Source organism: Monodelphis domestica, chromosome 2 (genome assembly GCF_027887165.1).
Source record: "Monodelphis domestica isolate mMonDom1 chromosome 2, mMonDom1.pri, whole genome shotgun sequence".
In the NCBI taxonomy this organism is placed as follows: domain Eukaryota; kingdom Metazoa; phylum Chordata; class Mammalia; order Didelphimorphia; family Didelphidae; genus Monodelphis; species Monodelphis domestica.
Window position 1 is genome coordinate 503,756,667 of NC_077228.1, and position 16,126 is coordinate 503,772,792.

At 52.9% G+C, this 16,126-nt stretch overlaps 3 protein-coding genes across 4 annotated transcripts in view; 1 reads left to right on the plus strand and 2 right to left on the minus strand.

Annotated features, from left to right (window-relative positions):
* MYO1D (myosin ID) overlaps window positions 1-6,597 on the plus strand; it is a 381,916-nt gene extending 375,319 nt beyond the window's left edge. For both annotated transcript variants that reach the window (XM_056819463.1, XM_001368007.4), the window contains one exon: window positions 3,723-6,597. In XM_056819463.1, coding sequence (XP_056675441.1) covers window positions 3,723-3,879 — 157 coding nt within the window. In that variant the 3' untranslated portion in view covers window positions 3,880-6,597. The remainder of the gene's footprint in view (window positions 1-3,722) is intronic.
* Window positions 6,598-8,233: 1,636 nt separating this feature from the next.
* Window positions 8,234-12,366, minus strand: CDK5R1 (cyclin dependent kinase 5 regulatory subunit 1). Its single transcript, XM_056819464.1, has one exon. The coding sequence runs from the start codon at window positions 12,198-12,200 to the stop codon at window positions 11,280-11,282; it is 921 nt and encodes a 306-aa protein (XP_056675442.1). The 5' UTR covers window positions 12,201-12,366; the 3' UTR covers window positions 8,234-11,279.
* On the minus strand, window positions 8,234-13,910 carry LOC100018527 (spidroin-1). Its single transcript, XM_007485548.3, has 4 exons — window positions 13,817-13,910; window positions 13,586-13,752; window positions 12,795-13,431; window positions 8,234-12,379 (listed from the first exon to the last, which is right to left on the minus strand). Exons 1-4 carry the CDS (start codon window positions 13,908-13,910, stop codon window positions 12,336-12,338), a joined length of 942 nt encoding a protein of 313 aa, XP_007485610.2. The 3' UTR covers window positions 8,234-12,335.
* Between the last annotated feature and the right edge of the window lie 2,216 nt (window positions 13,911-16,126).

The window sequence follows — 16,126 nt, forward strand, 5'->3', positions numbered from 1 at the left end:
TACATGTCTAAATGGAGATAATTGGAAAAGTGATACATTAACTTTTAACAAATCACTTGATTAATATTCTATATTCTTGTATTGTGATTACAGACAGCATAAAGGTTTCACGCAAGATAAATGATTTTGTCACAGGTGGCTTAATTTTCTCATTACCCTGTGAGGAGTTTTGAGCTTACAAACAGTCAAGGAAAATTACTTATTACTTTTAATAAAATGGAATAATTAATCAAGAGTTCTTAAAAGACAATTCAGCAATCATATCATTGAGGTTGAGTGGTACTAGGAACACAATTCAGATTTAATATTAGACTGGTCGTTTTTCAGGGTTTACTAGGGAGTTTCTGAGTTACTGGTTTATGAAATCGAGTCACTGAGGCATATTGAAGCTTAGTGTACCTGTATGTATTGTATGGGCCTTTATGATTCATTTGTGTGGTGGCTTCATGAGAATAAGTTTCTGTGCGTGGGAAAGTTCTGAGCTTGACTTATAGCTACAGTTTTACTGGGGATTATGTGTCTAAGTAAAAGTTAACCCATGATAGTCTTTTGGGGTTGGATTTGAGGGTCTGATCTTTTGGGGAATTAGGGTGCAGGTATTTTGCTCTTGCATTATTCCTTCTGAGACTAGGGGGAAGAGTAATCATGTCAATTCCATAGGTAAGGGACATTGATGAGAGAGATTATGAAAGGGGGACTGAGTGGGCAATCACATCTTGCCAAGGGCCACTCTGTGGCCTCCTCAGCTGCCACACATGACTCTGTCAAGGCATCATGGCCTGATGGCTCCCAGCAACTTAACCCATATTGCCTAGTCCTTATTGCTCTTCTGCCTTAGACCCAATACACAGTATCAATTCTAGGACAGAAGGGAAGGGCTTTAAGAAAAAAGAAAGAACTAAGAAAGAATGTTTAGCTTAGGCAAAATCAGCTTTAATGGGAACATGAGGGCAATATTTATTTAGACATCTGAGAAGCTGTCATGTGAAAAAAGAGATTTGATTTATTCAGCTAGACTCTGGAGGGAAGAACAAGCTCATCAGTTAGGTGTAACTGAGTGTTAACAAGGGTTAACAAAAGGAAGACCTTCGTCCAGAAGCACAGCTTTGGGAGGTTGGGGTTCCCCCTCATCACCCCACAATTCTTCAAGGAAAGGTGGGTTGAGATATGCAATGGCCATTTGTTAACATCATCAGAATGGAAGTTCATGGTTAGTTGGGATTGTTTCATTCTCTGTCCTCTCCCTGGCCCTCAGCGCAGGCCCATAGCAGATGCTTACTAAATGCTTATTAGTGGGTTGATTGATTGATGTTGTAAAAAGGATTCTTTTTCAGATAGGAGCTGAAGCATGTGTCCACTGGGGTGCCTCCCACCTCTCAGATTCTATGAGTCTAACTTGTTTCCTAGCTAGGAGTCTGTCCACTGATGGAGATGAGAGGTTGGTTAGTCCCAAACTCTTAACCAAAGCCCAAGCCCTAATCCACTGGTGCCTTGATCCAAAGCTCTGAAACCCCCATCACAGTTCAGGGAGTCAAAGTGAACACCCAGAAGAAAACCTTGGATATGCCCTAAATATCACACAGAAAACATGCAAAGAAGGGACATCTGGGTCGTTCAATGGATACAGCAAATCTAGCCTCAGACGCTTCCTAGATGTGTGACCATGGGCATTGGTAACCCTACTTGCATAGCCCATACCTCTCTTCTGCCTTGGAACTAATACTTAGTATCAATTCTGACAGATAGCAAAGAGAAGGAAGGAAGCAAGAAAAGAGAAAGGAAAGAAGGAAGGAAGGAAGGAAGGAAGGAAGGAAGGAAGGAAGGAAGGAAGGAAGGAAGGAAGGAAGGAAGGAAGGAAGGAAGGAAGGAAGGAAGGAAGGAAGGAAGGAAGGAAGGAAGGAAGGAAGGAAAAGAAGAAAGGGAGGAAAGGAAGGAAGGAAGGGAGGAAGGAAGGAAGGAAGGAAGGAAGGAAGGAAGGAAGGAAGGAAGGAAGGGAGGAAAGGAAGGAAGGAAGGAAGGAAGGAAGGAAGGAAGGAAGGAAGGAAGGAAGGGAGGGAGGAAAGGAAGGAAGGAAGGAAGGAAGGAAGGAAGGAAGGAAGGAAGGAAGGAAGGAAGGAAGGAAGGAAGGAAGGAAGGAAGGAAGGAAGGAAGGAAGGAAGGAAGGAAGGAAGGAAGGAAGGAAGAAAAGGAAATAAAGAAGGGAGGGAAGGAAGGAAGGAAGAGAGAGAAGAGAGACAGAGACAGAGAGAGACAGAGAGATAGAGAGATTGAGAGAGAGAGAGAGAATGGAAGGAAAAAAAGCCTGCAAAGAATCATGGGTGATTAGAGCTGGTAGAGCTTGTGAACTAGTTTCCAATGACAGGGTTGGGTCTTTAAGAGGTCCTACACCCAAAACTAAAGACCAGCCAAGGTACCCACCTGAGCCTTTGAAACCTATTTGCCTCTGGACTTCCCTCAGGCATCTCAGAGAAGACTATCAGCCCACCTGAGGAACCCTGGCTGATTCATTAGGGCCAATGGCCGACAATAGCAAATATTAGGTGTCAGCCCATTTGGACAAGTTTCTTTGTTTTTTCTAAAGCTTCTTCAGTGTATTCAGTGCTAGGGAAGATGCCTTCTTTGTACTCTGAGAAGATGGCCCAGGGCAGCCGAGGCAGAAAAGGCTCTTTCTCAGCTCTTACTCCTCAAGTCTAACCTCCAGACATGGGATGTGTCAGTGGCTGAAAGCTTGGCTGAGCCAACAAGATATCAATGAGGACTCCATCATAGGCAAAAAATAGATCTGTGACTCCCAGCACAGCTGTTATGAGGAGATCAAGTAGTAGGAAAGCACGAGGGCTCATGTTTCAGACCCCAGACTGGGGAGCAAAATGGGCAGCGAGTCACCTGACCTCTTCCCATCTTGCCCTTTGATTAGGGTAGCATCAGCCACCACCCCAGGCTGTTGGTCTCCACTCCAGGACGGAAGGGGCAAGAGAGCCTCTCCTTGTTCTGAGGAAACTTGAAACAGGGCACAAATTAGAGCTGGTGGGCTCCAGGATAGTCATGGCCAGTTTTTGCCTGCAGAGCAAACCCAGGCAATTGGGAGTAGGTGGAGGAGACAAAATGATCTGGCTAAAAAAGGCACGAGTGTGACTGCAGTGTGTGTGTGTATGGATGCAGTGGAAGTGATCCTTGCATCAGCTCCACCACCCCCTCCCCAGAATAAAAAAAGCCATCTGGAGCCCCACGGGGCTCTGCTCCCACCCAGGCTGCATCCCAGTCAGATGGAAAACCCATGTGTGAATCTCAACCAGAAATGCCCTGTCGGTGTTAGCCTCCTGTTCCATCAGACAGGCTGGAGCAATTTCCAGTTCACCGCACATCCTCAGTTAACCCTTGGGTGTCTTCTGGAACCGGGCTGCGGGCAGAGGGCGGCTTTCTGTCCCAGATTCCCTTTGAAGAAGGCTGAAGAGAGGGCTAGGGGGCTGCCCTCCCCTCCTGTTCGCCCTCCCCCTCAGGCCCCAGGGCTGTCTGCCTGTCCAAGGCTTGCTGGGAGCCCACCTGCCTCCTCTCTGGCTTTCAGGGGCCCTGGATGAAGGGAGAAATCGGTGTCTTCTTGCCCAAGTGGCTGTCGGGCACTGGGAGGGCAGGGATTTGCCAGGGATGCAGGGGGGGAGGGGGAGGTAACCTCACCTGGCGACCTGCCTGGCTGAGCTAAGGGTTGTTTTTTGTCCTTCCAGTGAGAAACGCCATCTACAAGTCAATGTCAACAACCCTGTGCAGTGCAGCTTACATGGCAAGAAGTGTACCGTCTCCGTGGAAACGCGCATCAACCAACCAGAGCCCGACTTCACCAAGAACCGTTCTGGCTTCATCCTCAGCGTGCCCGGAAACTAGCTAGCAGCCCCCAGGCTGGAGAGAGACCTCAGACGGGAGGGGTGGGAGGGGACAAAGGGGCTGCCGGGGCCCTGGGGAGTCGGGGAGAGGCTTAAATCAGTTCAGGGGTGGCTTGCTGTCCCCCCACCCCACCCCACCCCCAGCGCCTGCCTCCGTCTAGCCCAAAGGTTAGGGAGCAGACTCCCAGGAAGCTTTTTGTCCTTGCTAAGCATCATAGATTCCAATCTAATCTGCTGAATCGCCTGCTAATGTAGCTCAGGCAACCTGACTAGAAATGGGCTTGGGGAGAGCGATCTCTAAGTGCACCTCCTTTTCCTCGCCCTCGCCCCTCCTCCAAGCAGCCACGAGCACTCCCGAGAGGGGCCTTTCCTTCTCCTGCCAGTGTCCTGACACCTCCACTAGAGAAAGCAAGGAGCTGGGGGACAAGGGGGAGGAGAAGGCTCCAAGCCACCTCCGCAGGACCAAAGCCTTCCCTCGCTCGGTCACATCGAAATTCGAACTAGTGACCCTGCTGCTGACCTTGTAGAAGATGGGGAGAAGCACTCCAAGGGCTGCCTTTTTCTACTCTGAAAAAGATGCTCTTTTAGAGAATTGCACCAAAGAACTGGGGACAGAACCTGCTCGTGCCTGAAACTGAGTTGTGCCTGACCAGGGGACTCAGAGCCTCACAATCCCCCCCCCAGCCCTGACACCCCAACTCTGATGTCATCTGTGCCTTCGGGAATCTCTCTGCCACCCAAAGGCTCGGTGGGAGGCTGAAAGCCACCCTTCGTGCTAGCTTTGCCCATCGCCAGCACCAACCGCATCAGGCTGTTGTGTCCAGATCCCCAAAGCCAAGGTCTTCCCCGGCTCTGAAACGCCCGGCAAGGGCACCGAGGGCCCACTTTCGGGGCCCACGATGCACCCCCAGGGGCCTTCTCTCTCTCCCACCATCCGGCGGAGGATGAGCGCATTCCACTAATGTCCGTCCCCTGTAGTTAACCCTGCATCTCCTCACCTACGTTGCACATGTAACCCGGCTCAGCCCCCGCTTCTGCTCCTGCAGGGGTCCTGCGCCAGATGCCCTCGCTGTAAAGCGCTTCTTTGTCAGGAGGACCCACGGGCAGTGCAGGTCGGGCGCAGGGGGCATCCCGGGGCTGGGAGCTTTTAGATAGATACATACATCTAATTGTATAGCAGGCTTATCTTGAGATATATGAATGTGGTGGGAGGGAAGCGGCGTTTGGAGATTACAGAAAGTGGAGAGATTCTTAGTAATCGATTAATTATTAGAGATTAGTAATAGATCCTGGCACTGCTGGCCAGGCCAGGACTCCCGCCCTTCATGCTGAACAAAGCCTGATCCTAGGAAACCAGGCTGAGAAAGGTCTCCTGCTTGCCACTCCGTGCCCAGCTCAAAGCATGCGCATTCAGACCTGAGAAGGGAGACTGCCTGTACCAGGTACCAAGCAGTTGTACCCAGGCCACCCGTCTTGTTCTCTAAGGCGGTCAAGCCTTTTGTCCTGGGAGTGGCCCAAACCTAGGGTCACAGAGGGAGAGAGGAGCGCTTACTGGGCTGGGGGTACCAGAAAAAGAGAGTGCCTGGGCGTGAGGGTACCCCAAGAAACATGGTTGAGGAGCACCCCAAAAGGAAGGAAGAAACTGCCTTTTGGAACAAGAAGGAGTCAACTTCACTCCTGGATGATTGGGGGAAGAGGCAGAAGGGACTATTTGGGATCCCCCAAACCCATGTGCCCCTTGTTTCTCTAGATCCTCTCCCCAAACCTTCAACCTTCCTCCTGTCCCACAAAGGACAAGCCAAGGGCCTCAGTACAGCCCAGAGGGAAGGGGAGCCCCTCAGCACCCCAATTCCCATCCCCTCAACTCCCTCGGTCCAGCTTGTCACCCTTGCCCGGTGACCACCTCCATTTGCACTGTATGGGATTCCCCCACAAGGAATCCCATTGGCATTCTCCTTGTTGCCTTCTTTTTTTGTTTTAATTCTTATTGAAGCCATATCAAGCATTAGCAAACAGAAGTCAGCCTGTCCCAACGGCTTGAGTAGTGAGTGCCTGATAGGCCAACGGCAAAGTTTAGCGGCGCTCCTCGTGGTGCCAATTCCCATAGACGCTTGTAGAAGAGACCAACCTCCACTTTTGACCCCATTTCCATATCGTTGCCCAACGTGCTTGCTTTGGATTATCTATTTGTAAAAATACTCCTGAGACCTGCCAAACGAGTCGTCATCGTCTTCTTCTTCGAGGCCGGGGTGAAGGAGGCCTTTGGGGGGGGGGGATATTTTTCTTTCTTTTTTAACAAAAAAAAAAAGGAAGGAAGGCCATTCTTTCTGAAGATCCGATCTGCTTCTCGGGTCCAGTCCCAGAGTCCCCGGCCTGAGCCCGCAGACGGGAGGGCCAGGGGCACACCTGGCTGTCCGATCGGGACATGTTGGTGACCTGCTTCAGTGAAGGGTCTCCCAGGGAGCTGCGACCAAAGACCGGAGTTAGGGATTGATGGCAGAGAGGAGGAAGAGGAGGAAGAGGAAGAGGAGGAAGACGAGGGAAAGGAAAGGGTTATCCATGGTGATTGTATGTAATGAAGTCTTTCTCTTGATTAAATTAAATCCAATTTTTTGTTGTTATTGTTGGTGGTGCATATATTCCTATTTTTCATTAAATTAACTTTATTTCCAAAGCCTATTTTGATTCACCACAAAGAGCAATAAAGCATTGAATCTTATTTTTAAGGTTGTTCCGGTCATGTGTCATGTTTAAGTAGGGGCAGAGGGTGGGTGAGACCGACATGTCTTTACGAGGCATCTTCTGTGGGCCAGATAGCAGGGCTACAAAAGCAGAGTGAGAGAATCCAGACGGACCCTCAAGGAGCCAGCCAGCTCCCAACCCGCTCTGAAGGAAAGGAGGCAGGTGACAGAAAATGGAGAGTAACGTGTCTGGGGCTTTCAAATGAAAAGATTAAACAAAAGAATAAACTTAGGAGATTTTTTTAAATAGTGCTCAATTTGGGGGCGTCTAGGTGGCTCAGGGGATGGAGAGCCAGGCCTCAAGTCAAGAGGACCTCGATTCAAATCTGGCCTCAGATACTGCCTAGCTGTGTGACTCTGGGCAAGTCACTTCACCTCCATGGCTCTTTTGCCTTGGAACCAATAGAGATTAATTGTAAGATGGAAAGGAAGGGTTTAAAAAAATGGTGCCAAATGTGGACACTTGTCTCTCTTCCACCTTCCTGAGGGTCCCTTTCCAAATCCTTATCAAGGACTTGCTTCTAGTTTCTCCCAGAACCCCAGCAAAGACTTTAGGGGACCAATGCAAAGTGGGTACAAAGGGGAAGCGGGAAAAGCGAATAAATAAGGCTTTATGAAGCTGAAGGAGAAAAACTCGCAGGGTCTGGGTAAAGGTGTGGGAAGGGGCAGAAAGGTGGGTCAAGAGGGTAACAACCAAAGCAGCGGGGGATCCAAGCCTAACAAGGAGCACGTGCCTAGCCTCCCTCTCTTGGTTGTATGAAGTAATGAGAATTGCCTGGGGAAAGCCCGGCAGCTCTGCAGACAAAAGGCCAACACAGCTCCCTGACTGGCAGACGGCGGGCGTGAGAGGAAACGCCTTCCCCTGCCTTCAGACGCGGGCATCGGTGCCATCCAGTTGTGGGGGCACCCAGAGAGGGGATGCGGAAGGGGTTATTCCCCACCATGCCAGGCTCTTCTGCCACCTTGCTCCCATCACCCGAGCTTAGGCCAAAATGGCAGACGATTGTTATTGGAGCCCATGATAAAGAAGGGCACGGCTTCTCCTTCTACCCATCGGGAACATGGCTGTGATCCCAGCTCCTGATGCTGCCAGCTTATGGGGCCTCACACAGGCTCCCCGAACCTGATCTTGCCTTGTCTGACAAGGATCGCTTGAACGGAAGGGACAGACCCAGCCAAAGGATTCCAATCAGATTCATCCTGAGAATTCCCTGGGAAGGAGGACAGGGCAGGAACAGACGGTTCCAGGGAGCATGCAGGAGCTGGGAAGTGTCAGAACGACACCAAGACTCAGGATGGGAAAGAGACACAAGTGTTCCCCCTTTCCCCTCCTCCCCTCTCAGGCTGCCTGGAGCCAGCCCTTAAACCTTGGGAACAGCTGCTTAACCAGGGGGTGCCCCTCACTCGCTCCCACTTGGCTCAGGAACTCCCCCTCCCTGCCTTCCCATCCACTTCTCCACTCCAGCTCTTTCCTCGAGTGTCAGTGCAGGGCACTGAGGCTGGGCAGCCTCATTCCATCCCCTTTTTTTCCCTGGGAGTTCCCCACCCCTCCGAAACCCATCCACAGACGCCCCTCGAATACCCAGCCACAGAGAGGGGCCCGCAGCTGCATAATGGATGGTCAGTGCATTTTATTTAATCAGCACGGTACAAAAATAAATAAAAATAAGGGGAGGGAATTAAATTACAGCCAGACTGAGCTTCATGACTTTGTCAGATTATAAATCACACATACTTACAAACACGCTACACATACATACGAAATGAGACGAATATAAATTAATATTAACAACACCCACGATTTGGTCAAAGGAGATCTACGGAAGAAATTGCACTAAAAAAAAGAAAACGTACACCACACGCACGGGGTAATTAGCGGTTTCAGATATACAGCTGTGGATCATTTCAAGTGGGGGGGTGGGGGAGAGGGCAGGAAGGGGGGAAATGGCACAATTTTTTTTCACTGCCAGTTTAACAACTGCTGGAACCAAACTAAGCCCTCCATCTGCGCGGTAAGAAATCCATCAATCCCCCCCCCAGGGCTGATGGGAAGAAAGGGGGAAAAAGGAGAGAAACCAGACACCGAGAAAGATTCCTCTGACTTGGTTTGTGCATGGGTGTAAATGTTCACAGCCATCTGTTCTAAGATTATTTTCTGAAGACACAAAGTGCGCCTGTTTGCATGCACAAGATCACTGGAAAAGCAACAATTCAAGAAGAAAAGGGTTGGTTTTGTTGTTTTGGGGGGGTTGTTTTTTTTTGTCGGTAAGTTTCTTTTTTTCTTTTTTTTTCTTTTTGTTCTAAAAGTATTCTTCATAGCAGCATGTCAGTTGTGTTCATTGCTTGCACACTCAAGTATATCAGTTGGTCCTTTACACAACACTGGCGATCGGTGCAGGGAAGGAGAGGGGCAGGGAACAATACACTTTACAATGATTTAACTACAGGGTTGATTTCTTTTCCTTTAGGCCCTAACCACCTCGGAAATTTCGACCTCCTCCTCCTCCTCCTCCTCCCCAGGGAAAAAATAAATAAATACAGGGAAAGAGAAGGAAACAGACCCCAAACTGGAAGCCAATCAAAGGAGTCCAACCACAGAGTTCCATTCAGTCCAGGCTCAGCCAGCCTGCCTTGGGATGAAGAGCAAGTCAGCCCAATCCTCCGGCAACAACTCTCTCTCTCCTTCTTCTGTGACCTGGGGAGTCGGGGTGCCAGAGCTCTTCACATGATGCGGGAGCAGAAAAGGAACGGGCCATGGGAAAACCACAAGGGAGACTCCAGCTGTCCAGCTGGCCGTCGTGCTGGTCACTCTGCTGGGGGGCTCCTTCTTCCAACTCCATGTCGAAAAAATGTCTTACAGTCCATGTTAATGGCTCAGTTTAGGCCTCACCACCAAGCCGGGGCAGATGCACTCCCTCCCTTCTTGCCACGCAAGCCAGGCACCTCCCCAATGTCCCCGTGGGCACCACTGGACTCGAGCTGGCTGCCTGCTCTAAACCTCGGAAGGTGAAGGCCTTGATTTCACAGCTTTCTCTTCATTTTTTTTTGTTAAAAAAAAATACATTTTGACTTTGCATTCTGAGTCTTTTTTTGCTGCTGACTCCAGCAGCCATCTAATTAGTGTCCTACCTAACCCTAAGCAAAATGACCCTGGATTCGCCCATTCTGTAAGAATGCCGGCACCAACAGGGTCACCTTCCCCTGTGCTGTCAGGCCAAGGAGAAGAATCTTTTGTAGCATCGGCCCCCTTTGTTCCCCACAGCCAGGGCGAAGGGTTGCTGAAACAGATTTGCTCCCCCCTCTCGGCCTTCCCCAGAGTCCCGTGCCACTAAATAAAGGGAGCCAAAGGAGAAGAGTGTCCACAGTGTCACAAGCATAGTGTCCGTGGCAGCCACCAGTGGTCAGTGGAACAGGTCCAGGAAACAATTTGGGGCTAAGTCCAAATTTCAGAATTGTCTACAAGATCCAACTGTCCTGTCCTGGGGCCTGTGGGGGGCTTTTCACAAGCTGTTTGGGGGGGCATGTGGGGGCACTCTGACATCAGGGCAGGCCCAGATCAACTGAACCAAGTTGCAGGCCCTGTGCCATGTGGACGTGCAAGTGGCACCAGTTCTGAGCCAGGTACCAACTCCAGGAGTCCACTGGGTCTACCCACAAGGGAGCCAGGCTGCTACCAGGCAGCTCCGGCCGTTTCCCCCATCCACAGGGATGACACACCAGGTGACTAAGTGGCATTATTGAGATAAATTATTCATCAGAAAAAGCAGGTATCCCTAAGCACAGTCCCACCCTTTTCCTGGGACTACCATAATCCAAATAGCCACATGAGCCTGCCCAGCTTCACTAGCCAGGGGCGAACACATAGGGCCTGGGGTAAAGCAGGGCAGGACAGAGAGGGTGGGATTCTAAAGAGCAGGCCTTCTCTTTTCCCACTCTCGAGGAATTTCTCCCCCAAATACTCAGCATAACATAGGGTTAAAAAAAAATTCAAGATTGGTTTTCTTCCCTCTATCAGCCATTTCCTGCTAATTAGAGCGATATGGGCCACGCCGGCCACCAACATTTCTGTTGGTTCCAGGGCAAGCCAGGAACTGGGACAGGTTCCGGCTCGGTACATTAGCGAGGCCCAGGCTGACATCCTTGGGAGGAACCCCCAGTCATTTATGACACAGCTGCCACTTGAGGAAATGAATCTCCTCCCCTCCCTGGGATCAAGGAAGGGGACTCGGGCCAGGAAGGGCAAGATCCATTTCCAGAACAAGGGTCTCTGGGATAAGCTAAGGCCTCTCCATCTCAAAGTTCAACACCTCCTCACTTCACCCCATTTCCAGGACCAGGCAAAGGGGAAAGGGGGGAAAGGGGGCGTCGCTGAGGGGCAAGAGTAGCCAGTCCTTGGACGTTACAGAAAGCAAGGATTCAGTGGCCAGAAAACAACTTGGAAATCGTTACCTAAATTTTGCAAAAGGTCCGCAGACAAAAATGCTCCCCAGAGCAGTGGAAAGTTAAGGGCCAGGGCTGGACTAGACCAGGGGCGAGGGAGGCCGATAACGGGGAGGCCCTTCGGTGGCTTTGCTAGACACGTATGTTCACAAAACTTTGTGTTTAATAATAAATTAAAAAATGTACTGTTCCCATAAGCCGCGGCACGCACGAGTGGAATTCACCGGTCAAGCCCGATAAGGAGCCGATTCTTGTCCTCCTGACTGCACTCATTCTTCAGGTCAGCAAATACCTGAGTGAAGTAGTGGGGGTCAGCATTAATCTGTAGCATCTTGGGGCTCATAAGATTGATAATGGAGAGGCAGCGGTCCCAAAATGCCTCCTTACAGCTCTCCACCAGGAAGGGCTTGAGGGGGTAGGAGATCTCATTGCCCATGTAGGAATAGGAGAGGTACAGGCAGGTCAACAGGACAGCCTGTAGCTCATGGTCCGTGGCGACCTCAGAGGAGATGACGTCCCTGCAGAGCATGTACAGGAAGACCACGTTGGCCGGCGTGATGAAGCCCTGGTCCTGCCAGCCCTGAAGGAGCAGTGAACGGTCAACGCTTCGCAACCAGAGCACTGGGTCCGTGGGGGACAGGTGCTTCAGGCGGTAGCATCTCCGGCACAGGAACTCACCCAAGCACCGCAGGAGTTCGCTGGTGGAGGCCTGGACGATGACCCGCTTGGGCGTCCCAGGAGCAATGGAGTTGGGGTGGGGGGCCTTCTTGACAGAGGACACAGCAGTCTGGGATCCAGACAGCTGGTTGGTGCTGGGGGCCGGAGGCTGGGTGGGCTGAGGCTGGGCAAATGTGGACAGGTTGGCACAGGAGAGCGACTTCTTCAGGTTCTCATTGTTCAGGTGAGTGATGTTGTTCTGGTAGCTACTGTTGGGCTGGACCTTCTTGGAGTTTTTCTTCTTGGCTGACACAGCCACGATCCTCTTCCAGGGCAAGACGGAGATGATGGAGTGTCTCTTCAAGCTCTTGTCCTTGGCATTTTTGCTATTTTGCACAGCAGTGTAATGGCCCACCGTCGCGGAGCCATCCTCAAAGAGTGTGGCCTTCCGGTAGCTGGGGGACAGGGACAGGACCGTGCCCATGGTGTCAGGTGAGAAGCACAAGCGAGAGGCTGGGAGGAGGCAAGGGCAGTCCACCTGGGTGCCCGGCCTGCCAGGGCCAGAGCCTGGCTCAAGAATACCTTCTCCTTAGCCGCCCCTGGATTGGGGGGTTGGGACTCAGGGAGGGGCAGGACTCGGATGAAAAGCGGCCCCCTTCAGATCTGCAGAGAAAAACAAGATGGTTTCTCTTAGCATCAGGAGGGCTGAAGCCTCCTCCCCGGGGTCCCCAGCTTCTCTGTGGCCACCCTGCTCTGCCGAGAAGACATTAGAAACCAAACTACTTCGTGCCACACAGGACACCCTGGGGAGAGCTTCCCCTCCCCGACCAGTCAGGCCCGTCTTCCCGGCCCCCTCCCGCCTCGGCGCCGCATCCTCCTGAATCCGAGCGCAGCATCTCTCCCCGGCCTCCATTGACTGCAGCAGCATCACCCTCCCCCCACCTCCACTGCCAGTATCCCTCGCAGCATCCCTCTCTGCCTGCATCCCTCCGTCTCCTTCGGTCCAGGCAGCGATCTGGCCCGCTTCCTCCCTGGATCCCCTCCCCAGCCCCGGCCCCGGGGCGGCGGTTCGGCTTACCGGGAGCTCGGCCCCCGCAGCTGCAGCAGAAGCAGCAGAAGCAGCAGAAGCAGCGGCGGCGCAGCGCGGCTCCTCCTCGGAGCTGGCTCGGCTCCCGCCCTCCGCAGTGCGCACCCGGAGCCGCTCCCTCTGTGGCTCGCCCGCCGCAGGGACAGCGGCGGCAGCAGGGACAGCGGCGGCGGCCAGAGCGCGCAGGGGCGCGCAGGGGCTCCGGGCTCGGGCTCAAGCTTCTGTCCAAGGTTCTGCAGCCGGCGGCTCCGGCCCCGCCTCCTGCCGTCCCCCGCCGTCCCCCGCCGCCCCCCGCCGCCGCCCCCGCCGCCGCCCCCGCCGCCGCCGCCGCCGCGCTCCCGGAGCCCAGCGACCCGTCGGGGCCGCGCGCCCTGCCCACGCGCCGGCCGGCCAGCCGCCGGGCCTGCCTCGTTCCGCTGGGGAAGCCGCCGCCGTGGCCGTGGCCGTGGCCGTGGCCGCTCTCGGCGCTCGCAGCCGCCGCTCTGAGGCCGGGGCGGGAGCCGGAGCCGGAGCCGGAGCCGGAGGAGGCGCCTCTAGTGTCCGCGTTCCATTTCAGAATCCCGAGACACCCGCGGCGGCAGCGGCGGCGGCAGCAGCACGCGGCCCCGGCCCCGCCCCGGCCCCGCCCCTAGAGCTCCGCCTCCTCTCCCCGCCCCTCGCCGCCGTCGCAGCTCCGGCAGCAGCTGCTGCCGCATCGGCCTCGGGGTCCCCGGGGCTGTCAATCGCGCAGCCCCAGACGGCGACCAAGGAGACCCCGCCCCGCCCCGCCCCGCCCCTCCCACGCACGTGCTGCCTTTGTTCCCACCCGAGGCGGAGCCCGAGGGACCCGGAGCGACGGACTCAGGGCACGGCCCCTGGCCCAGTCTCTTGGGTCGGTCCCTGCTCAGGCGTGCTGCCCCGCAGTCTTTCCGCAGCAGCTCCGATAGCTCGAGCTGCCAGTCACCGCGCCCTGCGCCTGGTGGTGCCCGCCCCGGGATCGCCCAGCCCCGGCCCCGGCCCCGGCCCCCACCAACCGGCACAGGCCACCGGGGCCCCTTCTCCTCCCCAGCCCTCCCCAGCGAAGTCACCTCCGGAGCCTTCCCGGGAATGGTTGGTGAGAGAGGACATCTGGCTGACAGACTAAGGGCGCTGGAGCCTTTGTCCTAGGTTTTCCTTACGACGCGCTCTCCCTCCTCCAAAAACAAAAGAAAAAAATCCTGCGGGGCTTCCATCGCTCGGGATATCACGCAGGTGCCACCCTTGCTCCGATTAGGAGTGCTGGATGGGTCCCCGGAGGGCCTGGGTGCCTCCAAATCTTTCGAGTCCTCGGTTTTCCGCCTCTTTAAAACGGGGGAGTTAAACTAGGTAACAAGGGGCGCGCTCCCTATCTCCGATCCCTCCGCCACTTCCAGAAGCCAAAGTCGACTTGTGGCCGGCCGCCTGGCCCCGAGCCTCTCCGAATTTGGGGAGGGAGGCTCGTCTTTAGACAATAGCCCCTCACTGGGCCACCAACCCCCTCGGACACACAAGATGCCCTCCCAGCAGCTGGCGTGTCGCTCTTCACATAATAGGCACCGAACACATTGAACGTCCTAAATCAAAGGCCCTACAGAGAAAACGCATTCGGCCGGGGAGCTGCCCATCTCCTTAGAGCGGCCCCTGTCACTCACACTAGGCCTGGGCCTCTGCAGTCAGAGGAGGCCCCAAGTGGTTGGAGGAACAGTTCAATCCCCGCCGGACCACAAATCTAGCTTTTCTAAGCCATACCCTGGAGCAGATCCAGGCTTCAGGCACTCAGGAAATCAAATCTTGGGGAATGTACACCGTGTGGGCAAAGAAGCCAGTCCTGAGCCTGGGCCTGGGAAGGTGACATCAGAGGTTTCTAATACATGGGCTTTTAAGGCCTCCTCCCAGTGGTGTGGTATTAGAAGAGAGCCAGCCCTGGCCGGAGAAGCGACTTGAGTTCCAGATCTGGCTGTGACCCCTTGTCAAATCCTTGAACTTGGTGCCCTTCTGGGTGACTCTTAAGACTCCCCAGCTGCCTGCATGGGTAGGAGGTTCCTTAGACTAAAGAAATCACAAGCACTGCCCCATCCCCCACCTTTTTGTACCAGAAACCGCACAAGACCAGTCACAAAAACCAAACCCCACTGCCCCTCCTCCAAATCACAAAGAAGTTTCTTATTTTAAATGTTTTTAATAAATCATAAATGATCTGAAGGCTTTGTGTAAGAATATATTCCAGTCTTAAGTGACATTCGTCTTTCCAATTAAGAGTAAAGAAATAATTAAAAGCATTTCCCATCATCCTCCCCAGACGAGTTAACTGGGATGCCTTCCCAGCAAACCCTTCAGATGGGAATTTACTTAACCTTGGGCCTCTGGGCTTTGAGTTAAAGATGTCAAGGGTGAAAACATTCAGTTGGGATCCAGACATGAATAGAATTTTGGAACTAGAAAATACCTTAAAAGTAATCTGGTCCCTTTTACCATTGCCAAACAACGCCCAGAGAGGGCCAGGATCTTACTCAAACTCACACAAGCCAGAGGAGGCCAGAGTAGACCTAGTTAAGGTCTCCTGAGCCCTACTCCTTCGGCCCTTTTCCAATGCTACTTTCCAAACTAGTCTCAGGTCTGCCCCTTTAAAGACAGGGGCAAAATGAGGAAAGAGGGATGAAATAAGCTGAGCATTGATTCTCTCACAGAATTAAGCTGTGCTAGAATTCACTGCTGTACAGGCCTGGGATTTTAAGTGAAAAAACGTTTTGAGAAAGAGTATCCTCCCCACTCCAAAGCCATTCAAAACATGCTTTGGGGAAGGGTTCCTTTTCACAAGCCCCTAACTCCATCAGGGCTGTTTTCATGGCGTTTTCAAGCTCAGCAACATCCTGACCTAGAAAAATGAGACATTCCTTGTCTGAATCTGTGCCTTCTTCAGCCTATTAAAAAAAGGCCCCATCCCCACCCTCAAACTAAGGAGGATGTAGCCACTCTATAGGATGCTTCCAAGTCTGTGTGGTTTTCTCAGCTATTAAAGCTCTGGCACCTTTGAACAACACGTTAACTGATTTAAGAGCTGGAAGGAACCTTAGAAATAATCCCAGTAATTTTATAGAGGAAGAAAGGGAAGCCCCTAAAGATTAAGTGATTTTCCCTCCAAAGTCCCACAAGTGACAATCAAGCTGGAAAACCAGAATCCTAACAAACTCAGGTCTTCTCCAGCTCAAAATCCAAGTCTTTATACTATACCTCTGCAAGGCAAAAGCAACGCCTACAGAGGAGCAAGGGCTCCAGTAAGAACCAGAGCCGATGGCTTTTATACTCAAGGGATTCTAATTAGTATC